Source organism: Arabidopsis thaliana, chromosome 3 (assembly GCF_000001735.4).
Source record: "Arabidopsis thaliana chromosome 3, partial sequence".
Taxonomy (NCBI): Eukaryota; Viridiplantae; Streptophyta; class Magnoliopsida; order Brassicales; family Brassicaceae; genus Arabidopsis; species Arabidopsis thaliana.
The window spans coordinates 405,726-429,656 of record NC_003074.8 but is presented as its reverse complement, the minus strand read 5'-3'; the positions used below and the strand labels follow the sequence as shown (position 1 = coordinate 429,656).

The following is a 23,931-nucleotide window of genomic DNA, read 5'->3' as shown; positions in this document are numbered from 1 at the left end:
TTTCTTTATGCTCGTGGAGATCTTAATTGTTAAATGTCCTTTTTCTACCAATATTAATTTCACTTGTTTTTTTTTGTTCACTTGTTCTTCATTTAAATAGGTTTATCATCCCGAACAAGAAAATTTATTGGACTTTTTACACTGTTTATTATTTTATGGTCAAACTCAATATAAATAAACCGGCATATTTTTATTGACTTTCTTAATTTTTTGGTACGGTAATCATAATTCTTAAAATCACCACTTAAATGCATTTTGATTTTTTTTATTTTTTTTGGTAAAATGTGAAGATTTTGCATTTTGATTTTTTTTAAAAAACTTCTAACTAAAGTGTGGAGTAATTAATTTTGTTACATTTACGTGCCATTGTTAATTCTTAGTGGATACGTGTCTTCTGAAACGAACTATCATTGAACTAAATCTTGATTTGCAATCCAAGTTGGGTGGTACATTTAATTGGATCCCCTCTCGCGTTACGCCCACCTCAGTCCCAACACATTTACGTTCACACAAACCCACTATTTATTTACTATCAATCTACGTACTGAGACCTAAATGATCACACTTAAAACAATGGGGAGTTAAAAACAAACAAACAAATAGAAACTTTTTCAATGGTTAAACTCGTCGCGTTTGAATTAATTTTCTTTGTGTTTTTGATTTTTTAAATAGAATTTTGATGTCGTGGACTAGAAAATGTCGAAATCGTATATTACTATTATAGACCCTCTTTAAATTTGTCCCAAAAAAAAGAAAGACCCTTTTTCAAAATATATAGTTTTCAAATAAAAATCATTTCATACATTACAATTCTGTATATGATGAGACTTAAAAACATTAATTTCGCTGTCGAGGGCCTTGCATATTAAGAGCCCTTTTCTAGACCTATAACCACAAACTAATCAATCATAAATACGTTATCACTCACGAAACAAAACAAATAAAGAATCGTTTTCAGTCGACAACATAAACTTTTAATTCAATTTGTACTTATGGTTTTTAGAAATTAATGTGTGTTTCTGGTTGTATTTTCTTTTGATTTCTAAAATAATTTCCTAACTTTGTACATGATGATTATACATTAGCAATCTACATATGTATGTCAGTATGTGTCTATATACTTATATGCACACACATGTGACATTTCTCAAAATTGTAACTTGAGAAGATAGTAAAATACAAACAAACCAAGCAACTCGCCAGGTCACGGGCCTTTGTCTTTTTATCCTCTTTTGGTGAATTTTCTCAATTCTCATATTAACTATGTAACTTCTGTTTCTGTGTTTTTTGTCCACAAAATCTGCTATTGGTAAAGCATATAGTATAACGTATAGTTCACGTGAAGGAAAACTATTTAGGTATAAAAATCTTTGGATTTGATGGATTCTTATCCATATATATATATATATGAATGAAAGGATTTGGCCATCCAGGTAATAAGTTGTATATTTATTTGTCTTCCTCATAAATAAATCTAAGTTTTAAAAACTAAAAATGAAACTGATATGCTACAAATGTATACTCTGATATGCTAAAATGAATTCTAATTTAGTTTATTGTTGACATTTATACGATGCTTCAAACGAAACTAAGGTACCGAATTCTATTTAATTATCTTTGTTCTTCTACTCATAGAAAACATATTATTACTTTCATATTTTCCTTTGCTTTCATTTTTTTCATATTATTACTTACAATTATTATATTTTAGAATATAGTAAGAAAACAATACATAGTTAGATACCATGGACCTACCTATTTTGTAATTTGTTGAAAAATCTATATGTCCATGGGTATCAACAAGAGAGATCCATAAAACTAGAAAATGCCTCTTTGTATTCGTTTTATGTATGTTTATTGCTAAATTAGTGGGTTCAGCATATTCGTTCCTTATATATAATACGAACAACAAAATATCACAGTAGTATATATTTCAACTAACAAACAAATGTATGAAGTATGTTTACTAATTCCATAATCACTGATCAATATAAAAAATGATATACCTAAGAATATTTAAATCAGTAATTTTTATTTTTTTCTTCTGTTTATGCGTTTAATTTAAGTTTGGCATTGAGTTACTTCATCGGTTCAATTTAGTGACAAAAATTGTTTGAGAAAAGGACCTATATATCGATGTGGTTTAGCTATAACGGAAATTATATACTATGATACTTAACTTCTTATAAAATACTAAAATACAAAAATTGGATTTGGTAATTAGAATATAATTAATAAACGATGTGGTCAAACAAACTTCAAAGGTTGACTCTTTTCAATCCTATGTAACTTTGTGAAGAAAAACATAAGAGTTTGGTATTTGATTAAGATAAAGTTACTATACGTATATAAAAAAACATCTTTTAAAATAATATTTGTGATGAATTTAAGTATTTTGATTATACTCCTCATCATTAATCTTTAAGACTTAGTTCAAATCGGTGTAGTATTTGTTTTTGAATTTTGATGAATCAAATCAATGTAATTGGCAAAAACGAATCCGTGTTATATTTTAAAGATATTGTTCCCTTAAGAGATATTTTATTTTGATCAGTATATATAAAAAGATGAAGCAAATATAACAATGGGTTCCAATTTCCAACTGTCTTTACACAGAAAAGGTTAACAAAAACGGTCAGAAAAAAAAAGACTACCGACAAAAAAAAAGACAGTTCATTTTTTTGTTATATTGATCTTTCGATTATCTTTTGCACATTCTTGTCCTGATCTTCTTCTTCTTTCTTCCCAGTTTCTCTCTTCGAGCTTCCGGAATCTTTGGTGATCACCGACCGGATCTGGACGAAGAATCTCGTTAACAAACTCAACAAGCATTCTCCAAAGCTTCCTCCTTTTTCTTCAACGATCGTCATTGCATTGTAATTTGGAGAGTTTAGCTACAAAGTCTGTCTTCATCGAATTAAGATCTATCTGATTTTTCTGGGTGGTTCTCATGTGTGAGATTTTTGATGGGTTTAGAGTTGTCGGATATGGAAGGTTCTTCTTATCTTTGATTTGTTTTATATATTAAGCGGCAGAATTTGAGGTTGACTTGAGCGAGAATCTGGATTCTTTCGAGGAGTATTTAATGTTCCTGAGAATTCCCTGTTTTTGCGTCAAGTTTTCATTTTTCTGAGTGTTAATAAATTTAGAATCATTAGTGCAGCAGATAGAGAGAGAGTGTGTAAATCTGAGGAAGACTCTCTGTGGATTTGATTCGTCTTTGTGAGTCAGGAATCTGTTTGATGAAATTCCCCTGTGGAGAGTTTTAGGATTTTAGAAAATGTGTAAAGCGGAGAAGTTTCTTTATCACAGGAAACTCTGGGAGATGAAGGTTAAGTTTCTAGGAGATAGTAAGATTGACAAGCTTAAGAACTCCTTGGTTTTGAGGTCTCGTATGAGCTTATGGATGATTCGTGCTATGACTATATTGTTGCTATGGAGTTGCTTTGTTCATTTGGTTGCTGTGGGAGAGATGTGGGGACCTAGATTGTTGAAAGGCTGGCCTTCTTGTTTCAATCACCATGACTTCCCCATTGCTGCAGAAATGACTTCTCTTCCCATGAAAATCGCCCTCCCACCTAAAAGTAAGTGTCTTTCCGATTATGTAGCTTAGCTGCAACAAACTTGTTTTCAGTTTAAAAGTAGCGGAAATTTTGATGCTTTTTGTTCATCTCAGGGATATATCAGAACAATGGCTATCTTATGGTTTCTTGCAATGGAGGACTCAACCAAATGCGAGCAGCGGTAAGTTCAGAACTAATCCTCTTGCTTTCTTAAAGAAATCTCTTTTTATTTCTGAAAGCTGTGTGTTTCTATTCATGTGACTTTTGGACTCTGTTTTCTTTCTTCAGATATGTGATATGGTCACTATTGCAAGATACATGAATGTCACACTTATTGTCCCAGAGCTTGACAAGACCTCGTTTTGGAATGATCCAAGGTTTTATGCCATCCATCTTCTTACTCGGAGTTTATTACTGAATACTTCCTTTACTTAGTTGATAACCTCTCTTGATTGCATTTTCATATGGGCAGTGAGTTCAAAGACATATTCGACGTGGACCATTTCATAAGTTCTTTAAGGGACGAGGTTCGTATACTAAAAGAGCTTCCTCCAAGGCTTAAGAGAAGGGTTAGGCTCGGGCTGTACCACACCATGCCTCCTATTAGCTGGTCCAACATGTCCTACTACCAAGACCAGGTTACTTTCTCGGTTACACCAAGAAGAATTCAGCATTAGTCTTTTATGAGATGAGTCTTCAATTTACTTTATTGGTTTCTCACAGCTTCTTTGTACTTAATACTTGGAAACAGATTCTTCCGCTGGTGAAGAAGTATAAGGTGGTACATCTGAACAAGACCGATACTCGACTTGCTAATAACGAACTACCTGTTGAGATTCAGAAGCTGCGATGCCGAGCAAATTTCAATGGGCTTAGGTTTACTCCAAAGATTGAGGAATTGGGTAGAAGAGTAGTCAAGATTCTCAGGGAGAAAGGTCCCTTTCTAGTTCTGCATCTCAGATACGAAATGGATATGTTGGCATTTTCTGGTTGCTCACATGGTTGCAACCGCTACGAAGAGGAAGAACTAACAAGAATGAGGTTAATACAACTATCTCTTCTTAATTATATAAAAAGTTCCGACTTTTGTTTCGTGATATTGATGTTATCATTTTGTTTCATTGCTTAGATATGCTTATCCGTGGTGGAAAGAGAAAGTAATAGACTCCGAGTTGAAGAGGAAAGAAGGTCTTTGCCCATTGACTCCTGAAGAAACAGCTCTTACGCTATCTGCATTGGGTATTGACCGAAATGTTCAGATTTACATAGCTGCAGGAGAAATATACGGTGGTAAAAGGCGGTTAAAGGCTTTAACAGATGTTTTTCCAAATGTGGTTAGTACTTGGTGTCTAAAATTATTCCTTAATATTTCACTCAAAAGTCAGTGACCAATAATATTTTATTTTGATCAAACCAGGTGAGGAAAGAAACTCTACTCGATTCTTCTGATTTGAGTTTTTGTAAAAACCATTCTTCTCAAATGGCTGCTCTTGATTACCTTATCTCTCTCGAAAGTGATATATTCGTTCCTACTTATTACGGAAACATGGCGAAAGTCGTGGAAGGTCATCGCAGGTGAATCATTCATTCTAACTTTTCTAATCTAATTGTTTATTTCATCAAAGCTAATGGCATTTAAATCACATATAGGTTCTTGGGGTTCAAGAAGACAATTGAGCTAAACCGGAAGTTGTTGGTTAAGCTGATAGATGAATATTATGAAGGATTGTTGAGCTGGGAAGTGTTTTCAACCACGGTTAAGGCCTTTCACGCTACACGAATGGGAGGGCCAAAGAGACGGCTAGTGATTCCAAATAAACCGAAAGAAGAAGACTACTTCTATGCTAATCCATATGAATGTCTTCAGCTATTACATGAGAATAATGGCAATTCACTAGAAGAAACCTAATGAACAGATCCTCCAATGTTGTCTTTCGTGGGGGTGATGCAGGACATGGATGGAGTTATCTAATGGGAATGATATATCCATCTGGAAGATTAGGTTTCTTAAAGAGATGAGAAGTTATTTAGGGTTCTTTGGTGTACAGAGATATCTGAAGAGCTTCAGTTGATGCAGAAGAAAGGTTGAAGCTTTCAGGGTCATGTTTGCAAATTTGTCCTATGCCACCTCAGTCATCATCATCCATGGCCTTGCAGTTTTGGTAGCTAAAAAGTAAAATGCAGTGTAAAATTATATCACACATATGATTATCATTATTATTATTTTACAAAATAAATAATTATTCTATTTTAAGTCTCTTGGAATCATTGAATAAATAAAATTTAGATTGTCAAAAAATATATAACCTTAAATAGAAATTTATTTATAACTCATAACAAAAAATTTGAGTCACATTACTATTGTGTAAGAAAAACAAAAATTACTGTACGTTTTTACCTTTTTATCGATTTCCTTGCAATCTTTGAATAAATTTAATTCGGCTGTATTTCATAAAATTAGATTGCCATAAATAATAATAAAGAAGTTTATTTCATGTTATTGCAACAAAGGTCCTTATATCGAATTCTTTGTCCGTTGGTCCCGAGGCTTTTGTCGTGAATCCAGTCTCAACCATCGCTATCTCCTCAGAAATCAATATAGCCGTTGGAAGCTAATGATATTGAGAGGTAGTCTTCACGGTACAAAATAATAAATACGAACACACATCTCAAACAATAATGGAATTTGTTTGCGTTCGTAATTTTGAAAAGATTAATATTATTGTGTTTTTGTAAACTTTTTTTGATAAAAACAAAAAATGATTTTGTAAACTGTAAGAAAAGTATAATGGTATTAATTATTATTAGATAGTGAAGTCTTGGCAAAACATATAGATGAACCTACATGTTAATGCAGTCATTAAGCAATAAGCATAAACGAATGTTACAATTTCTAATCTACATATACATTTTTGCAGCCACTTTGTGAAATAAATCCTGGAGTTGAGATTTATTTACAGTGGTTGTCACTGACATTTAATAATTGTTTTTGATAATTAGAAAGAAAATCTTTGAATTTAATATTTGACAATCTTCCCAAAATCTCTCCACATTAACTACACGATTAGTTACTAAAATAAAACTTCCAAAATATTTAATATCATTTAATTATTACAAATTATCATTTTTGATATTGTTTTTCTACATGACTATAATAATTCGATTATAATCATCAAACCGCAGAGATATTTGATAGTATTTAATTACTACAAAATTAAAAAATATTAGACAATGATTCATAAACATATCATAAATAAGATCAGTGAGTTTTTTTACGGAACGGATTGGCGGGACGGGTTTGACAGGACGTTACTTAATAACAATCGTAAACTATAAAATAAAAATATTTATAGATAAATATAATTTGCAAATTTTTATATATAGTAACTTTAAAAAATAAATTGTCTCCGCGGTTAAAATCTAGTATGTATATATAAGCCTAAGTAGAATACATTGATTGAAGCAAACCAAAAACCAAGTAGCAGAATCTTATTTTTGTACACATACATTTATGTATAGACCTATAGGATCTTTTTTCTCACAAATATTAAACTGTTATCCAAAACAAAAAGTTTCTTAAACTACTTAATTTGCCATCAATTATGAATTGGAGTCCTTTTCCTCCCTTTCATACGTGAAGGATAGTCACTCCTCATTAGATGATCGATTTTCTTTGCTGAATCTGTGGAGACTAGGCCTTTTCTTGATCTTTTCTTTATTTCCGAACCGATTGGTTTTATACTTTTTATCTGCGATAAAACATATTAAAAATAAGAAAAGTATGATGTATGTGTTTGACAAGAAAAAGTGTATGCTAGTGAAAGTTTTTAACGCTAAACGAAAGTTTGATTAAAAGAAAAAGTTTTGTGTACCTTTCGTCCCATCAAGGGATGTTCGCTTCCGCTCGCTATAAGACCAGAATCTCCATATTTGGATCCACCTACATCTATATTTCCACTTATAAGTTTTCGAGTACAACATCAGCTTCACATGTTTTACACCGTCATACGTCTAAGTATATCCACAAGATACACACACATAACTACGACATCTATATCATTTAACTCATAATATCACTAAGAAAAAAATGAAAAGAAAACTAAGAGTTTTGTGTTTTGTCAATATACGAACCTTGAAGCACATGAGGAAAGTTCATGGTCATCATCATCATGAGGAAGAGAAACCCTAGAACGAGTGTGATTAACTTCGCTTTTGTGTTCTTCATCTCTTTTGTCTTTTTCAATATTAAGGAAGTGATTAGGATTTTAATTGATGTGAGTGAAGCTATTATATATAAGGGTTATACAGTAGAAGATTTTTTGAAATCCGGAAAGTGAAAGCTAGGGTTTTCCGACAGCTCCATAGGCAAGACAAAAAGGCACTTCTCATCGGTAATTGTAAACGCTAGCATAAAATAAAAATAAAATCTTTCCGGCAATAACATTTGGAAGATTGGTCAAACAAATTAGTATAAAATTTTATAACCAATTAATACTCCAATTTTCTGCTATCATTTACAAATAATTCCCCAAGTTCTATCAAGTAAGTTTCAATATTTTATTTATTAAAACAATTCCCTAGTCTTACTCTTACGGTTGTGTGTGTCGCAGCTCTATCTCAATCATAATATAGATGTTGTTATCTTTCATTGCAGAGATTTAGAAATATAATACGAATTAAATTACACTATAAAAAACAAAATTCAAATGGTATATCAAACAAACAGTTTTTATAAGAATGAAGTATGTAAAATTATTTAAAGAATATCATATATTCAATTAGATGGGAAAGTCGAAAAATAAAGAACCTAAAATAGTAAATCCAGAAAGTCGGTAGTTGGTACCGACAAAGAGTATAAATTAAAAAGACAAAGATTATTCTTGAAGAACTCAAGGAGGCATGGGGAAGTTTTCATGAGTTTAAGTGCCCTAAAGTAACATTGGAGTTTCAGTTATATTAAATCTTTGTTTACTGCTTAGGGTTTCTAAACAAAGTCTCTACTTTTGTAGTTCCAAACATCTTTTAAAGCATAGATTTGCTAAAAATGCCTAGTTTGTACAATATTTAAATTAGATTTGTACGAAACAGTCTGGTTCTATATTCTTTTAGAGACACGAGGGCGGGTCCTCCGATTCAATCCTTGTGGCCTTGTTGGTGTGAATGCATGCCACTTTAGAATTACAAAATATATGTTGTTCACATTCGTTGCATCATTTCATATGTAATCTTTCCGATGTGGATAGTTGTATACATGTACAATCAAACCTTAGAAACATTCAAAGTACTTATATGATACGATCAGTCATTGGATACAGTATAAAAACATCATAATAGAACTTTTCGAACGTTTTATATATGTTTTACAAAGTTAATTTACACTTACTTATCAATGACAATGACAGCCACGCAGCCGTCAGTTGTTTTTGAGGGGCTTGCTTCTGGGTTTTGGGCCTTGGTAGTCCCTAGCCATCATATCGACAAATACTTCTTGTCTAGATAAATCACTAGATACTTGATCTGAATACTCAAACCCGTTCTTCTTTTTGGGATTGATCATTTTCAACGATTCAGTTTTTGGTTTCAAATCTTTTAACTGCAAGTGAAAATAAATCATGACATCACAGGATAACACTTGTATATATGGATGCACTGCATTAAGAACAAAATATGTAATTACTGAAGTAATCATAAAGTACTCGTAGCTGTTATTTGTGTAAATTGTATATACCTTTCGTCCCATCAAGATATCCTTAGTTCCGATGGCCACATGATCATATAGATGATTGTCACCTCTTGATCCACCTAAATGCATATATAGATCATATCATATGCATCCATCACTATCACATAAAACGTTATAATAATAATAATGTTTTAAAAAAAAAAGATAACAAGAGGTCGAACCATGAAAGGCCAAAAGAATAATACTTAAGAAGACAAGCAATAAAGCTGAGGTCATTAACTTCGCATAACTCCACTTCTTCATCTCTAATTAATCTTCCGGAAGATCCCAAAAGGAAGATATATATTTCTTTACGGTTATGAAATTTCTATGTGAGTGAATATCATCTGTTTTGGTGGATGTTAGTATGTGTGTGTATATATAGAAATAGAAAATTAAAGTCAAAAGCTATAAATTTGGTTGAAGAAAAAGATATTATATTTAATCACCGGATGTCCAATGACCAGTGCTAATTTTTTCACTGATGAAATATTCTCTCCAAAATTAGTTAAATGCTACGGTGAAAAACAGAAAGTCAAAAAGCAATTGTTATTTTCCATCTATCTGTCTATTTTTAGATGATAGCACCAAATTATCAACTACTTGCCAATGATCATTATAAACAGTACTCATTACTGTTAAAAATTCCATCAATTAACCGGAACTATAGAAATAAAAACAAGTGTCCGCTAAAAAACAAAGAGTAGTCAATGCTTGATAATTGCAACTCCAACAACCAGCCAGCTCCATGGATGGCGCCAACCCCATATCCGTCAAGGAATCGTTGGTCAAAGACGTCTCTGAGCTGAATATAAGAAAATGAACACTACACTTCTCTTCATTGTTATAATATAGTCCATCTGTTAATCCGGGTTATGGGATCATTTTTAGTACTGGACAGGTGAACATACAAGTGGATTGTTAGTCCATCTTTTAATCCGAGTTATGGCAACATTTTTAGTCCATCTTTTAATCTGAGAGGCAAGAAAAAGTTTCATACGTAATATATGTCTATATAGAATGGTATTTCAAATTTGGTTTGTATACGTAGAGTTGATAACGATTTATATTGAATAATCAGCTTTGAACAATTTGTTTTTTTTTTCTTTTACATTTCTAATAGAAAAATAATCGTAAAAGATATGAAATAAAACCAGCACATACTGAGGAGATTTACCTTATACAAAATAAAAACATCATAACATGACTTATTCATTTGTTTATTTTACAAAGTTAAACAGTAAATTAACCATAATTTGCCCGGTATCAATGACTACGTACTACGCGCAACCGTTAATTATGGACGGGGGGTTTGTACTTTCGTTGCCCGTAGTCCCTTAGCTCAACATATACTTCTCTTTCTTGTACATCATGAGATCCTTGATCCGGATACTCAAACCCGTTTTTCTTTGTTGGATTGATCGGTTTCAAACTTTTTAACTGAAAGTGAAGATATCACGATATCACTTTCCATGAAATTACTTGTATGTATGTATACACATCATTATTAAGAACAAAATATGCGGTTGGTGTGTCTTAATTCGGTTTAGCCATTATTTGTATGAGTTGTATATACCTTTCGTCCCATGGAGATATCCTTAGTTCTGATGGCCACATGAACATGCTGATGATCGTCGTCTCTTGATCCACCTAAATGCATATATAGATCATATGGATCCATCACTATCAAGTAAATGATTATAGATATGGAAGAAAAAATAACAAGAGGATCGAAGCCGAACCTTGAAATGCCAAAAGAAGAATAATAAAGAAGAGAAACAACAAAGCTAAGGTTATTAAATTCGCATAACTCCACTTCTTCATCTCCATTAATCGTCAATCGTGGAGAGAATAAAGACTTCAAAAGGAAGGTATTTCTTTACGGTTTTGAAATTCTGATGTGAGTGAATGTCATATGTTTTTGTGGATGATATATGTATTTATTTATATATATAGAAAACCAAAGTCAAAATCTAAAATGGTTGAGTTTATAAAGTTCTTAATTAACGTCCTTTCATATATGTAACAAAATTCGATAAATATACGTGAGGGAAAATAAATTGTTCTGGATTACAGTATTTGATTTCGGCTCATTTCTCATCATTATGTGAATTAATAATTTTTATTACCAAATACCATATGTTATCACTAATTAAGTAATTATCACAAACTGAATGTATAGAGCTACTACGTACCGATGCCACTTTTCAATCTAAAACTAGTTAGATGCTACAATGAAACCCCCTTGTACATCTAGTAGTAATTAGAAAACAAGAAAACAAAGTCAAAAGCAATTATTATTTTTCATGAGCTGCATCGTTCTGTCCATTTGAAGCTGATTAGCACCAAATTATCAGAGCTACTTGCCAATTTTTTAAGTATAAAAAGTTAAAAGAGTACAAGTCCGATTCTGTTAAAAGTCGTCCCCAGGGAAAATACGTGTTTGACTTTAATCCTTAGATGGATAAAAGCCTAATTGGTCTCCTTCTTTGGGTGATCATAAAAAAAGGGTTAAGGTTTTTTAGAGTTTGTTCAAGAGCTTATCAATACAGACCAGCGTATTCCCGCAGTCCGGCTTAATGATTTAAGTCTAAAAGCATTTGCTGATACATAAAGATGTTGTTTTCATCATCTCTTTTCCAAAATCCTTTTAATAATGATGTTGGAGTCTCTTGGCCATTTTTACATAACATGTCGGATACAGCCAAAAACACCAACTGGGTTCTACTAAATCAAATATGTTTAAGGCTTGATTTGATTGGAATCTGTTCCTGTCTTTCAACTAATTTGATCCAAAATAACAGTCAACAAACCAGCAAGCAAAGACACCAACGACTAAGGGATATGATTTTTTATTATTGAAACAAAAACGAAAAACCTCAAAAGAGAGATTGTCTCGGTCATAAATAGAACTACACCATTCACTATTTAAATAAACTCCGGCAACTTAAAAACGAACTGAAGAATCGCCGGAAAATTTGAGAAAAGACAAAACAAAAACAAAACGGAGAAGATAGATGATATGTTGAGCTAATAACCAAAACTGCGGTGGTGGTTTTTTTGCTGCTCAAGCTTTAGTGGGTGGGTTAAGCTCATCCCAAGCTTCAATCCAAGTGACCATAGCATCTGCAAGCTTGTCAAAGTAAGGATCAATGGGGCTTAGCTTCTCCTTCACCAACTTGGACAGCTCCATGTAGCATTGTTGAACTGTCACAGCTTCTTTCGTGAGCTTTGCGCTCTGGAAGAAAGGAATGATATCCTCCTGCCAGAAGATTCCCTTGTACTCCTTCTTCAAGTTCACAAACGGGTTGCTGGCTTTGCTGTGGTAAATGTAGGGCAAACCTGTCTTCACTCCCAATCCCAAATGGTCACAGATCACCTGAAGAACATAAGAGGGAGATCAGTAAACAAATTAACATTTAAATTCATTTTGAAGCAACGAGTGGAATGGGGAAAGTAAGTACCTTGATACACCATCCAGCCCACATATCGTCGTAGCGACCAATAGGCTGACCATCACCCATGAGACCAAAGTACATAGCCGGACCAATGAGCTCACGGTCAAAGGCCAAGTTCATACCACACATAGGGAAAAGAGTTCCCTTTGGGATGGTCATGACAGCATCCACATACCTAATAGTGATGCCAGTTAAGCATTGGTAGCTTATAAAAACCGGAAAAAAAAAATGTAGACAGAAGATGTTAAATAAAACACTACCTTGTGTTCCTTTCCTTAGGCTTCACAAGTTGGGTAGGGGCATCGTAATCAGGGATGTTGAGCCACAGACCGTGGGAAACAGCGGTGGAAACACCCTCACGGAGACTGAAAGGGTATCCACGGACGAAGTCAGCACCTTCACGGTATGGGTCGTACAAGGTGTTGAAGAAAAATGGAGTTGATGGGCAGAGAAGGTTCTTGATGTGTTGCTCAAGAGCGTTCACAGCTTTTCCAGATGGATCCTTAGCAACCTATAACACATGACAACAACAATAATATTTAAATTATAAGCAAAGAATATTCAAATGCATCTAAAGCCAACAAAAATAAGAAAAAGAGACAATACGTTACACATGACTAAACCAACACAATATGAAAGCAACATCAATGCTACAATCATGGCGTAACTGAAAACTCAATTCTAAAAAGAAAGCCCCACAAATAAAGTTTGGACTTTTCTTTGCCTTAAGCCTTATGACCACAACATAAATGTGCAGGACAATGACATGCAAGAATCTTGTGAAGTTAACTGTTAAGACATAACATAGAAAGGTTGGTCCAACAACAATGACATTACCTAAACATAAGAGAGATCATGGCAATGCCGACAAACATAAGACTAACACAATTTCAATTCTGAAAACAGATCGAAACCCATCAAGCAGATGAATATATAGATCTAAGTCAAAACAGTGTGTTTCTTAAAGTTGACCTAGAGAATTGTGATCGTATTTTCAATTTTCAATTCAAAGATCAGTCAAATCTACAGACTTTATCACTAGATCTCAAACTGAACCTATGAAGAAGGAAAAAAAGAACAGATCTATAAACAGAATTGTGGAAACTTACGAAGCAATCGTCATCAATAGTGAAGATGTACTTCTTCTTGGAGACCATGTAGCCGAAGCAACGACAAGCAGAGTCCTTGAAGGAAATGCAGGAAGCTTTAGGACCAAGGATACGGTTGATGTCGTTCCTGTTGTAGAGTTCGTAATCGAACCCTTCAGGGACAGCAATGGTCTTCGATGGATCTCCATCTTGGACGATAATCAGATGGTAAGGCTGAAGAAAAGGCCTCCACATCTCCAGGAAATCGAGGTTACGGATCGTGGGGATCACGATATCGAGCTCATCCTTCAACAATGGGATGTGGTTCACCGGAATTCCAACGGTGTTCGCCGGCTCAACCATGATTGGATTGATTCAGAGAGAAGAGAATTTGGAGAGAAAAGATTGTGAGATTTGAGATCGGAGGTGATGGGAGACTCTGAAGACCGTCGCTTTGGCTTTTATATTAGTTGGCACGTGAGAGGGCTTTGTGTGAGTTTTGACACGTGGTGGATTATAAGTCGTTCACCAGGTCAAAAGAATTTTTAACCTTGTTATGGTGAGGAAGTGAAGACTTTACTATTTTGTCTCTTAATTGTCCGTTTTCTAGGCTATTAATAATTTGTCTTATTGGTTTAGAAAACATTTGTTAATTAATTTCCCATAAAAATAGAAGCTTATAATATTGTCTAGAGATTATATTTTAGATATTTATCACCACAAATAAAATAAAATAATTGTCAATCTTTTTAAACAGATACTTTTGAAGAATATCCATACTTTTTGATATTCTTGTTTAGTTATTAAATTAAATTATCAGATATACCTACGAACTAATATGGATTTATATATTTCAGTTACACTTTTGGTTTTATAACTTGTTGTCAACAGAAAAATAAAATTGTTGTCAAGACATTTGAATTTTAGAAACTAACTTATTTTGGTTAATTAAAAGGTCAAAAGATTCAAAATAAATTTGTTTCTCAAATTTTAGTGGTCAATATTAAATTTCTGACCAACAAAAATCACAAAACCTCAGTTTTGATCATTTATTATTAATTATATAATTGTGAATTTTGTTTTGATTTAAGGCTTTTTAATAAGTTAAAAAGTTTTGTTTCTTGTTCGTTTAGGTTTTTTTTTTTTTGTTATACTTATAATCAGTTTTAGACTTAGAGGAAATTGAACAGTTTAGAATAGTAGGTCTAGCTAACCTCTTTTTTTTTGGCCGGTCTACATAACCTTGCGAAGGATAGATCTTTCAGCTAGCAATTTAATTCATTTCTGCTTACCATTGTTTCTTACTTAAATTAGTTACATTACCATCAATGTACCTCAATTCGTGTGTGAGCGTTTTTAACAAACAAAAAAAGTCGTTCGTGAGAATTAAAAGATGGGGGGATACAAAAACCGAACAATAATTGAATACTTTTTGACCGGAGTGTAACATCAATAAAGGTGTTAATTAGAGAATGTAATTAGGCTTTTTACTAACGGGAATAATAAATTAAAAACTGTCCTCGATCTACTTTACTATGTATGGAAGGAACATTCGCATGTGGCATTGTGGGAAGCTGAATCTCAAAACTTATTTTAAGTTTTGACATTCCTTACACTTATGAATATACTATACGATTTTTTTTTTATCATCAATATACGGATTAGTACATTGATGATAAAAGAAACCACGGATGATAACTATTAATAATTATTTTATTATATGATGAAAATGATTATGCATTTCACGAAATTTCACTAAAAAACAATTATTATGAACAAATTCATTTTGTTTATCTAATAACAATAAAAATCATTGGACTTTGATTTTATACGTCGTGGGAAGGTCGTCGAAGCACGTTGCGTTTGATCATTGCATGCATCGTGAAAATTCCACTAAACATCGTCTTTTAAAAAAAGAAACCTTTAAAACATTACAAATGGAACGTGAACCTATAAAATATGATAGGTAGATCTCACACTTTATTTACAGTATTAAACAATATGGAACATTGACGTTAAATTATTATTTTCTACTTATAACAATTTACACCTCCCAAAATTTGGAAAGGATAAACCCAACAAGGCAACAAGTATCACAAATGTAGCTGAAATAGATGGGCTTTTAAAGTTTATGGATTGGGCCGTCATGAACACATATTCCATAACATAACCTAATTGGGTGCTCCGACTTCTTTTCGCGCCGCTCGCTTGTACATGTCCTCTTCTTCGACTTCCAGATAAAATCGCTTCCTCTGTTTTTTTCCGATCTAAATTCACAGCTCATCGAAAATGGGCTCACGGCAAGGACCACCGAAGCATCAGAACAAATTCGCCTGGGTTCCCAAAGCCGGCGTCAAGATCAACGAAACGGTAAGCTATTTGCTCGGCTATGAGATTAACGAAATTGAGTGAGTACTGTAGCTAGACCCTTGATTTTTTCGGAAATTTATGAATTGTTAGGAAGTCGGCGGGAGATTTAGACCATTATCCGAGATTACCGGAGTTTGCTACCGATGTCGAGAGCAGATCGCCTGGAAACGCAAATACGGCAAATACAAAACCCTAACTGAAGCCACCAAATGGTATCGTTTGATTTGAATTTAGAGTCTTCTTTGTCATTCTCTGTTGGATTTTGAAATTGATTTGTTTTGTTGTGTGGGTTTTTTTTTCTTAAAAGAGCAACCTTTTTGTTTGTGGGTGCAGTCAGAAGTGTACAAAGCGAAATGTTCGTCAAGCATACCATAAGTTATGCCCTGGTTAGTGTTTTCTTTCTTTGCTTTTGTTCTCGTACTTTCTTGGCTAATTAGAGTGTATAGATCAGTATCTTGTTTTATAAGTTGATGTGTTATGGTATTGAAATGGGTATGAAACTGATAACAGGTTGTGCCAAGGAGCAAAAGGTGTGTGCAAAGTGTTGTCAAAGTGTTGATCAAATCCTTGGAAGGTACTTGTACCTTGAAGACAGTCTTTCTTCTACTTATGCTAGATGCTGGTTTCCTTAAGAGTGGGTTTAGTAGACAAGATATTAAACTAATCTTGAGGTAATTATTCGTTTCTCGCAGAGATATTTACGAAGTAGAGGCTGAACAGAAGCTGCTTGATGAGGTTTGTCTTTTAATTATTCCGCTTTTGGCTTCTAATGTTCAATTTCATGCTTGTTTTTGGGAGGTTGTTGCTGATTTCTTATTGATGTGATGCAGACTATCAAGAATGCTAGGGAAAGAGATCGAAGGACCCTATTACGTGCTGTAAGCTTCTCTAGTTACTTTGAAGAGTTTTTGAGATTTGTAAATGTGTATGTTTGTGTGATTTGGTCCTGAAGTTGCGTATTTGCTTGACATAGATGAACAAAGATAACAAACCAAATAAATCAGATGAAGAAGCGTCAAGGAGTGATAGCAGCAAGGTTGGTGATGTGTTTCCCTCAACTTCCCTTGAAGAATATGCAAACAAGTCCGGAAGAGTTAGCGGGATTATTGGTCATGGTAGTGTGCCTGATCATGCCCATGATGATGCTAGTGGACCTGAATCAGATGAGGATGACAATGTTGGTGATGATGAGCATGATTTGCGCGAAGACAGTGATGAAAATGAGCAATCTCAACTGCAGAAATAAACTCATGTTTGGTTGTACTACTGTCAATTTGGTAGGATTGTGAGATTTTGCAAGACTGTTTATTCCTGTTGTTTTGATAAAACTTTTACTTGGTCACCTGCAATGCAAGACTAGCAAAGAATACTATAAATTTTGTTCTGTTTTCTTGTATGGGACGGGCTTAAACGGGCCTAACAGTCGTTCTTTATCGGCCCACTTTAACAACACCTAATTGTCTAGTCTAGTAGTAGTATTCTCTAGAGACTTTCAAAAAGTCTTTGGATTACTAAATAGTAAATGCGAATATAAGTAAACTATAAATGTGAATAAGAATGTTTGAAATTGAAAAAAAGAATTGCTAGCTAAGTGCATTAATGCTTGTGCATTAAGTCAAATTATAACACTTGGCACGAAAAAACCCATCTCATCCCCCACTAAAGCAGCCTTCTTTTGGCTTTCATTAATCTCTCTGCACACAAAAACCCAAAAAGCTGGATGTCTCCATTTTCAATGAACAATTATGAGTTCTTTTTTTAAAAACTCATTATACTTTGAAGATTAATCACAAAGATTTCGAAGCTAATTCGTCATTTCTTGTTACTATAATCTTTTCATTGTTATTAATCACTTTGGCTTAAGTTTCTGTATATTACGTCGAGCTTCTTCAGTCTTCATCCTTGTCTTGTCACTTGTCAGAGACAGAAGATTAAAGAAGAAGAGGCGTTTCTCTCTCTTTTTTTGCTTCAGAAAAAATGGGGTTTTTCTTGTGTTCCTCTTCTTCAATCTTCTTCAAGTTCGGAATCTCTATAATCTTTCTAGTTTCTTTCTCTGGTTTAACTCCTTCAGGTAAGCCGAAAGATTCTATCTTTATTCAAGCTTTTCTCTGTTCATTACCGTATTTTACTTGCTAGGGTTTTATTTCGTCAATGATTCTGAGTGCAACTTTCCTTCTTTGTTCCCCATGTTTTAGTTATGTGCATATTTTAAAATTATTTGCTAGGAGCTTGTGTTTATTGAGTTCTTTAAGTTTGGATCTTGCAATTGCTTGAGCTTTTGGGTACATAGGGAAAGAGAGAAGAAAGTTATTTTGTATGTTAAGCCGTATAATTGTTTTGAAGGAGCTTCTTATCCTCAAAAGAGAAGATCTTTTTGACATTTTCATCTTCAATGCTCTGTTATTATAGAAAGAGAGAATCTATGAGATAAGAAAACAAAAAAAAGCTTCAGTATTTTGTGTGCTCATGGTGTTGCTTTTGGGATTGTTTCAGAAGCTTATGATCCTTTGGACCCGAGTGGGAACATTACTGTCAAATGGGATATCATAACCTGGACTGGAGATGGCTATGTGGTATCTATTTACATTAGCTTCAAATTTGGGAATTTCTTGAATCTTGATAGTGATTTTTAAAATCTTGAATCTTCTCGCGGTGCAGGCGACTGTAACGGTATATAATTTTCAGCAATATCGACACATTCAAGCTCCAGGTTGGACTCTTGGATGGTCATGGGCAAAGAGAGAGGTTATATGGGGAATGAATGGAGGACAAACCACAGAACAAGGAGATTGTTCTAAATTCAAAGGAACCATTCCTCATTGCTGTAAAAAGACACCTTCTGTTGTTGATCTCTTACCTGGATCTCCTTACAATCAGCAGATTGCTAATTGTTGCAGAGGGGGTGTGCTTAACTCGTGGGCTCAAGATCCCGCAACTGCTGTTTCCGCTTTCCAGCTTACTGTTGGACAAGCTGGAACCACAAATAAGACAGTTAGGGTACCTAAGAATTTCACTCTCAAAGCTCCTGGACCGGGATATACTTGTAGCCCCGCGAAGATTGTAAAACCGACTAGATTCATCGGTACTGATAAACGAAGAGTTACTCAAGCATTAAGTAAGTTACTCAGTTCTTGAACTCTACCAAAACAAATTTGACTTTTGAGTGAAATGAAAACTGAGTTTTGGCTTTTCTTTTTCTGCTGTGACAGTGACTTGGAATGTAACTTGCACATACTCGCAGTTCTTAGCTCAGAAAACACCAACTTGCTGTGTATCTCTTTCATCGTTTTATAACAAGACAATAGTTTCTTGTCCAACATGCTCTTGTGGATGCAGAAACACTTCTCAGCCAGGGAATTGTGTAGAGTAAGTTCTTCTCATAACTTTCATTACCTGAAAATATGTTAACTTGTTTGGTTAATTTTGGTGTCTTGTCTGTCCACACAGCCCAAAAGGTCCACGGATAGCATCAGTCATTCCAAATCCGGGGAAGAACGCATATATACCGCCTCTGGTCCAATGTACAAAGCATATGTGTCCAGTTAGAATCCACTGGCATGTGAAAGTCAACTACAAACAGTACTGGAGAGTTAAAGTCACCATCACAAATTTCAACTACAACATGAACTATTCACAGTGGAATCTCGTCGTGCAGCATCCGAATTTCGACAATCTAACTCAGACTTTTAGCTTCAACTATAAACCTCTGACTCCTTATGCTTCCATAAGTAAGTACACCATCATCTATCAGTCCCTTGTTTCTATAGAAAGGAACAAATCTTGATGTGTTTTTTTTGTTTTTGATTTGATATAGATGATACTGGGATTCTCTGGGGAATAAAGTTCTACAATGATCTGTTGATGCAAGCTGGGCCATTTGGTAATGTACAATCTGAGCTACTTTTCCAGAAAGAAGCATCAGCTTTCACATTTGAGAAAGGTTGGGCGTTTCCAAGAAGAATCTATTTCAATGGAGATAACTGTGTGATGCCTCCTCCTGATTCTTACCCTTGGCTGCCCAATACCGGCTCGCACAAATCAGTCGGTTCCCTGTTTGCAGCAATGGCCTTGTTACTGATTGTGTTCCTACATGGAAACTTGTAAGAATCATCAAGTGTAGAATTCTTCTGCTGCAGTTTTTCGAACTGATATAACCCATCAAGAGAGAGTTGGTAGCTTAGTTTTTTGTGTTCTCTCTTGTCTGTCCTCTTCCTGTACAACGCTTTAATATTAGATGGTTAACTAGATCCCCTTGAAAATGGCTACCACTTCTTTGTTCTCTATCTCCATGTTGGGAAGTAAAAGATATTCAGTATAAACTTTTGAAATAGTGTGTAGCATCAAGTTAAGAAACATTACTAGCAAAAAATAATGTATAGGAAAAGTCTCCGCATATGTTTCAGGGACAAAAAAAAGATTCAAAGATCAAAAAAACCCTGCAGCCAAATACACAGAGAAAAAGCTTTAAGGAAGACAAAAGATTCGTTATAGAATTGAGCTTCTCTGGGGATGAAACGGTTTTTCTTGATAGCTTTTTCAACGAACACTCAAGCCTTGAATAGCTGCAGCAGATGATGATGATGCCTGAGAACCTTCCTCCGTTACCTTATTCGATTCGATGGTAGTTATGATACTTGAAATGTTGTCCTACACAACCACACATAAGAATCAGATTCAGGAGATGTTTTGTAATAAAATTCTGTAATAAGTGAAAGCTTTTGTAGTTACCTTCCAAGTCGCAAGCTTTGTTCGGAGAGATTGCCATTGCTTTGTCCCAAATTCACGTTCGGAAGAGCGGCTGTAAGATATGAATCAAACCATCAAATAATGAATGTTGCGTTTAGATAAGTGCAGAGTTTCAATAGATGTGTGACTTGCCTGACAATTAAAACTTGGTTCATCTGATCCATCTTACACTCAATCAGTTTTGCAGTTATTGCCTTCACGATCCATAACTCGACATCCTGTTCATTTACCTGAAAACGAAAAGAAAAATGAGAAACTAAAAGGGTCTCAATATTTCATGTTAAGTGCAAGCAGAGGAGAGTTTTTACCTGAAGAGTGTCTTTAATCGAGGTGTAAGGTATTTTGCCAGATTCATCTGAGGCCAAATCCACTAGTGACAACAACCTCATCTTCGTAACACAATCTTCATTGGAAAGTCCTAGAAACACCACAGGATTCATCAGGAGATCATATTTCAGCAAAAACAGTTAGTGAGTTAACAATGTAGTACCATAGCTTTGCAGAAATCCCGAATTTGCATTTTGGAATTCCGTGTAGGCATTTAACCTCTGAGTAAGAAAAATCTTCAGAAGTTGGTAAACAGGTGCATATTTAGCATCCTTTTCCAATTGTGCTACGGCTGGCAAGTCCAATAAATCACACTGCAAGATTTAAGATTGCCATCGTTGAAATTCCAATCAAATATAAAAGAGCAGTGTCAGGACAAGAAAGACAAATCCAATTCACATTATGATACCTGGAAAATACTGGAAGCTTTGACAAATTCGATAACTGCACGCACAGCCTCCTCCTTGGCTTCATCCAGGACCTGAGCATCCTCATTGGAGAAAGTTGCTAGGTACTTCGTCAAGAACTTAAGGGATTCATTCACCAAGCTGGAGTATTAATAGAAAAAACCATGAGGCTATTGTTATACCCAAACGGAAACAAAAAAAGAAAGAGACAGAGAATGACTGATGAGCATAGTTATAAAGTATAAATTATGTTTCAATACCTTTTGTTTTCTTTCAGCACATTAGCAATGGCAAGAAAGAGTTCCCTCTGATCTTTAATGTCAATATTCCACTCTTTCAGAAAGTTATCGATCTTCTTAAAAGAAGAAACTATGTACTCAGTAACCTTCCCATCAACAGCTAGTGTAAGAGCTTTCATGTATACTTGAAATCGAGCATACGGGTGGTCAACCAGGTTATAGAGATTGAAGAGGCTACACAAAGATTAAGACAAAAAAAAAATGAGAAGTGTGATAAATGAGCAAAGCATTCAGAAATAAGCAGAAACGATTCATACATCTTCAAACGAAGTGAAGCTTTGTCACTGGGTTGTTGAGCAACCTTGGAAGCTATAGCTTTCACCATTTCAAGGACTTGCTCAGGGCTTTTCGCATTCTTGACAATGCTGCAAATGATGGTGTAGGTACACTCAAGATCTGAATTAAAAAAAGATGCAAATCACTGAGAATTGAATACTCGAAAGACATACAAAATAAACAGGTATAAGTAAGAATAGGAACACAAACCTTTCTCAGATATCTTAGAAGATACCAATTCAGCTGAAGTGACCATTAACGAAGACAATTCAAGCCACTTCTCTGCTACCATTGACTCCTCAGCCTCCCTACAGAGCCTGGTAATTTCTGGCTCTGCTGCCTAAAATTTGAAACGATAACTAGTTAAGTACAGGCAAGCCTTGAAAACTTAAGAAGTCGCTTAATGAAACTAATCTTAGATGGTTGAACTAATCGGATGCATCAGAATCCTCAAAGATTACAAACTATTCTAGTCCAGAAACTATCAACAAACCCTTCCATAACCAATCAGATTCTTCGAACGAAACAACATATACCAGATCAAATTTCCCATCTCACTTAAGATAGACATTCTTAAATTCCCACTATAAATTCACAACCAAGGTGTGGAGGTTACCTCGGGACCAGCATCGGCCCAGGCGAGCTGGGAAGTGAATCGGACAACAGCGAGAAAGGGATTTTCTTCGGAGGTGGGAACAATCGTCGTCATAGCTTAGCTCCGGTTTCGAATCTTCTCGGCTGCGCTGAAGAACAAATGCACCACAATTACAACTTGTTTCAGCAGCCGACCAGCAGAGACAAGAGAGAGAGAAGAAAATGAAACCCTAAATCTCTATATTTTTTTCTTTTCCGGTTAAAGGTAACCGGAACCGAATACGATTCCTAAATTAACGGTTTACCTATCTGACGGCTAATAAATTATGAGAAAACTCCAACGGTCAGGATTGAGCTCTAGTCCACAACCCTTATAAAAATCGATTTCTTCCTCAGTTAACATTTGAGAAGATTAGGGTTTAAACGCTGCCGTGTTCCGCCGGATCGCCACCGTTGAAGTCAAGATGGTACTTTTACTCTCTCCCTCTCTGTATCCTTTGTTCTATCTCTCTTAAATATTTCCTTCGCCTGATCGATTTCATGGTCTCTGATATTAGCCGTCGCACAAGTCGTTCATGATCAAAAAGAAGCTAGGGAAGAAGATGAGACAGAACAGACCGATCCCTAATTGGATCCGTCTCCGTACTGATAACAAAATCAGGTTTATAGATTTTCGTAAACTTTTTTCATTCGATCCGTGAAAAAGTTGCAGACTTTGATACTGAGTTCCATTGTTCCATCACCTTCACACAGGTACAACGCTAAGCGTAGGCACTGGCGCCGTACCAAGCTAGGATTCTAGAGCACTCTCACCGTGACTCAGATTCGTCCGAGTTTCTTAATTGCTTTCTTGTATCGGAATTGTGGTCTTTGACCCCTAAAAGTTTTAGTTTTTTGTTAAGGATTTTGTGGCTTATAGCTATGTTTAAATCTTAGAACTTGAAGAAGAGTGCATGATTATGAATTATAATAGTTGAATCCTTTCTCCTACAATTGGTCGTTGATTTGACTCTGTTTCTTTCTACTCTATGATAAAACGTAAGTATATGGCTGAATTCGAATCATTTCTCCTACGATTGAT

General features: G+C 34.7%; 10 protein-coding genes and 1 long non-coding RNA gene across 12 annotated transcripts; 5 read left to right on the top strand and 6 right to left on the bottom strand.

Moving 5' to 3' along the window:
* The first annotated feature begins 2,561 nt into the window (after positions 1-2,561).
* On the top strand, positions 2,562-5,866 carry AT3G02250 (O-fucosyltransferase family protein). The gene is made up of 8 exons (NM_111092.4): positions 2,562-3,584; positions 3,677-3,744; positions 3,852-3,940; positions 4,036-4,201; positions 4,315-4,604; positions 4,693-4,897; positions 4,981-5,138; positions 5,214-5,866. Exons 1-8 carry the CDS (start codon positions 3,281-3,283, stop codon positions 5,470-5,472), a joined length of 1,539 nt encoding a protein of 512 aa, NP_566168.2. The 5' UTR covers positions 2,562-3,280; the 3' UTR covers positions 5,473-5,866.
* AT3G02255 (uncharacterized protein) lies at positions 2,685-2,870 on the bottom strand (the record flags this gene model as incomplete). Its single annotated transcript, NM_001337387.1, has 1 exon — positions 2,685-2,870. The coding sequence occupies one exon, from the start codon at positions 2,868-2,870 to the stop codon at positions 2,685-2,687; it is 186 nt and encodes a 61-aa protein (NP_001326112.1).
* Positions 5,867-6,924: 1,058 nt separating the features above from the next.
* Positions 6,925-7,885, bottom strand: AT3G02245 (uncharacterized protein). The gene is made up of 3 exons (NM_001337386.1): positions 7,695-7,885; positions 7,436-7,509; positions 6,925-7,312 (listed from the first exon to the last, which is right to left on the bottom strand). The coding sequence occupies exons 1-3, from the start codon at positions 7,786-7,788 to the stop codon at positions 7,160-7,162; spliced, it is 321 nt and encodes a 106-aa protein (NP_001327421.1). The 5' UTR covers positions 7,789-7,885; the 3' UTR covers positions 6,925-7,159.
* AT3G01105 lies at positions 7,228-7,819 on the top strand. Its single transcript, NR_140805.1, has one exon. It is a non-coding gene; the product is annotated as an other RNA (long non-coding RNA).
* An 835-nt stretch (positions 7,886-8,720) lies between the features above and the next one.
* On the bottom strand, positions 8,721-9,550 carry AT3G02242 (root meristem growth factor-like protein). The gene is made up of 3 exons (NM_001125083.2): positions 9,468-9,550; positions 9,292-9,365; positions 8,721-9,156 (listed from the first exon to the last, which is right to left on the bottom strand). The coding sequence occupies exons 1-3, from the start codon at positions 9,547-9,549 to the stop codon at positions 8,977-8,979; spliced, it is 336 nt and encodes a 111-aa protein (NP_001118555.1). The 5' UTR covers position 9,550; the 3' UTR covers positions 8,721-8,976.
* Positions 9,551-10,333: 783 nt separating this feature from the next.
* Positions 10,334-11,300, bottom strand: RGF7 (root meristem growth factor-like protein). The gene is made up of 3 exons (NM_111091.5): positions 11,028-11,300; positions 10,862-10,935; positions 10,334-10,725 (listed from the first exon to the last, which is right to left on the bottom strand). Exons 1-3 carry the CDS (start codon positions 11,113-11,115, stop codon positions 10,579-10,581), a joined length of 309 nt encoding a protein of 102 aa, NP_186873.2. The 5' UTR covers positions 11,116-11,300; the 3' UTR covers positions 10,334-10,578.
* Positions 11,301-11,933: 633 nt separating this feature from the next.
* RGP1 (reversibly glycosylated polypeptide 1) lies at positions 11,934-14,268 on the bottom strand. Its single transcript, NM_111090.4, has 4 exons — positions 13,853-14,268; positions 13,004-13,254; positions 12,750-12,918; positions 11,934-12,664 (listed from the first exon to the last, which is right to left on the bottom strand). The coding sequence occupies exons 1-4, from the start codon at positions 14,192-14,194 to the stop codon at positions 12,353-12,355; spliced, it is 1,074 nt and encodes a 357-aa protein (NP_186872.1). The 5' UTR covers positions 14,195-14,268; the 3' UTR covers positions 11,934-12,352.
* A 1,646-nt stretch (positions 14,269-15,914) lies between these two features.
* AT3G02220 (small acidic-like protein) lies at positions 15,915-17,616 on the top strand. The gene is made up of 7 exons (NM_111089.4): positions 15,915-16,201; positions 16,292-16,413; positions 16,535-16,587; positions 16,712-16,775; positions 16,894-16,936; positions 17,032-17,079; positions 17,175-17,616. Exons 1-7 carry the CDS (start codon positions 16,121-16,123, stop codon positions 17,445-17,447), a joined length of 684 nt encoding a protein of 227 aa, NP_186871.1. The 5' UTR covers positions 15,915-16,120; the 3' UTR covers positions 17,448-17,616.
* A 167-nt stretch (positions 17,617-17,783) lies between these two features.
* COBL1 (COBRA-like protein 1 precursor) lies at positions 17,784-20,464 on the top strand. Its single transcript, NM_111088.4, has 6 exons — positions 17,784-18,272; positions 18,695-18,774; positions 18,860-19,316; positions 19,411-19,567; positions 19,649-19,929; positions 20,016-20,464. Exons 1-6 carry the CDS (start codon positions 18,179-18,181, stop codon positions 20,303-20,305), a joined length of 1,359 nt encoding a protein of 452 aa, NP_186870.1. The 5' UTR covers positions 17,784-18,178; the 3' UTR covers positions 20,306-20,464.
* On the bottom strand, positions 20,457-23,317 carry AT3G02200 (Proteasome component (PCI) domain protein). Of its 2 annotated transcripts, NM_001337385.1 has the most exons (11): positions 23,156-23,317; positions 22,873-22,999; positions 22,467-22,596; positions 22,238-22,376; positions 21,942-22,154; positions 21,684-21,822; positions 21,438-21,588; positions 21,256-21,365; positions 21,076-21,177; positions 20,930-20,999; positions 20,494-20,848 (listed from the first exon to the last, which is right to left on the bottom strand). In NM_001337385.1, exons 2-10 carry the CDS (start codon positions 22,963-22,965, stop codon positions 20,982-20,984), a joined length of 1,095 nt encoding a protein of 364 aa, NP_001319448.1. In that variant the 5' UTR covers positions 22,966-22,999; positions 23,156-23,317; the 3' UTR covers positions 20,494-20,848; positions 20,930-20,981. The 2 variants fall into 2 exon arrangements, with proteins under 2 accessions (NP_186869.2, NP_001319448.1); NM_111087.5 differs by lacking the exon at positions 23,156-23,317 and having other exon boundaries at positions 20,457-20,848; positions 21,080-21,177; positions 22,873-23,069.
* Positions 23,170-23,901, top strand: AT3G02190 (Ribosomal protein L39 family protein). Its single transcript, NM_111086.3, has 3 exons — positions 23,170-23,317; positions 23,408-23,511; positions 23,604-23,901. The coding sequence occupies exons 1-3, from the start codon at positions 23,315-23,317 to the stop codon at positions 23,650-23,652; spliced, it is 156 nt and encodes a 51-aa protein (NP_566167.1). The 5' UTR covers positions 23,170-23,314; the 3' UTR covers positions 23,653-23,901.
* The last annotated feature ends 30 nt before the right edge of the window (positions 23,902-23,931 follow it).

Coding starts and splice junctions, on each gene's coding strand:
- AT3G02250 (NM_111092.4), top strand. CDS start 3,281: ATGTGTAAAGCGGAGAAGTTTCTTTATCACAGGAAACTCTGGGAGATG. Junction 3,745..3,851: donor TCAACCAAATGCGAGCAGCG/GTAAGTTCAGAA, acceptor TTCTTTCTTCAG/ATATGTGATATGGTCACTAT. Junction 4,202..4,314: donor TGTCCTACTACCAAGACCAG/GTTACTTTCTCG, acceptor ACTTGGAAACAG/ATTCTTCCGCTGGTGAAGAA.
- AT3G02245 (NM_001337386.1), bottom strand. CDS start 7,788: ATGAAGAACACAAAAGCGAAGTTAATCACACTCGTTCTAGGGTTTCTC. Junction 7,510..7,694: donor CTTTCCTCATGTGCTTCAAG/GTTCGTATATTG, acceptor GTGGAAATATAG/ATGTAGGTGGATCCAAATAT. Junction 7,313..7,435: donor ATCCCTTGATGGGACGAAAG/GTACACAAAACT, acceptor GTTTTATCGCAG/ATAAAAAGTATAAAACCAAT.
- AT3G02242 (NM_001125083.2), bottom strand. CDS start 9,549: ATGAAGAAGTGGAGTTATGCGAAGTTAATGACCTCAGCTTTATTGCTT. Junction 9,366..9,467: donor TATTCTTTTGGCCTTTCATG/GTTCGACCTCTT, acceptor ATATGCATTTAG/GTGGATCAAGAGGTGACAAT. Junction 9,157..9,291: donor ATATCTTGATGGGACGAAAG/GTATATACAATT, acceptor TTTCACTTGCAG/TTAAAAGATTTGAAACCAAA.
- RGF7 (NM_111091.5), bottom strand. CDS start 11,115: ATGGAGATGAAGAAGTGGAGTTATGCGAATTTAATAACCTTAGCTTTG. Junction 10,936..11,027: donor TCTTCTTTTGGCATTTCAAG/GTTCGGCTTCGA, acceptor ATATGCATTTAG/GTGGATCAAGAGACGACGAT. Junction 10,726..10,861: donor ATATCTCCATGGGACGAAAG/GTATATACAACT, acceptor CTTCACTTTCAG/TTAAAAAGTTTGAAACCGAT.
- RGP1 (NM_111090.4), bottom strand. CDS start 14,194: ATGGTTGAGCCGGCGAACACCGTTGGAATTCCGGTGAACCACATCCCA. Junction 13,255..13,852: donor CTATTGATGACGATTGCTTC/GTAAGTTTCCAC, acceptor CATGTGTTATAG/GTTGCTAAGGATCCATCTGG. Junction 12,919..13,003: donor CCTAAGGAAAGGAACACAAG/GTAGTGTTTTAT, acceptor CATCACTATTAG/GTATGTGGATGCTGTCATGA.
- AT3G02220 (NM_111089.4), top strand. CDS start 16,121: ATGGGCTCACGGCAAGGACCACCGAAGCATCAGAACAAATTCGCCTGG. Junction 16,202..16,291: donor GCGTCAAGATCAACGAAACG/GTAAGCTATTTG, acceptor ATGAATTGTTAG/GAAGTCGGCGGGAGATTTAG. Junction 16,937..17,031: donor AACAGAAGCTGCTTGATGAG/GTTTGTCTTTTA, acceptor GATGTGATGCAG/ACTATCAAGAATGCTAGGGA.
- COBL1 (NM_111088.4), top strand. CDS start 18,179: ATGGGGTTTTTCTTGTGTTCCTCTTCTTCAATCTTCTTCAAGTTCGGA. Junction 18,775..18,859: donor GGACTGGAGATGGCTATGTG/GTATCTATTTAC, acceptor CTCGCGGTGCAG/GCGACTGTAACGGTATATAA. Junction 19,317..19,410: donor AAGAGTTACTCAAGCATTAA/GTAAGTTACTCA, acceptor CTGCTGTGACAG/TGACTTGGAATGTAACTTGC.
- AT3G02200 (NM_111087.5), bottom strand. CDS start 22,965: ATGACGACGATTGTTCCCACCTCCGAAGAAAATCCCTTTCTCGCTGTT. Junction 22,597..22,872: donor GGGCCGATGCTGGTCCCGAG/GTAACCTCCACA, acceptor TTCAAATTTTAG/GCAGCAGAGCCAGAAATTAC. Junction 21,000..21,079: donor AACCAAGTTTTAATTGTCAG/GCAAGTCACACA, acceptor CATATCTTACAG/CCGCTCTTCCGAACGTGAAT.
- AT3G02190 (NM_111086.3), top strand. Junction 23,512..23,603: donor CGTACTGATAACAAAATCAG/GTTTATAGATTT, acceptor ACCTTCACACAG/GTACAACGCTAAGCGTAGGC.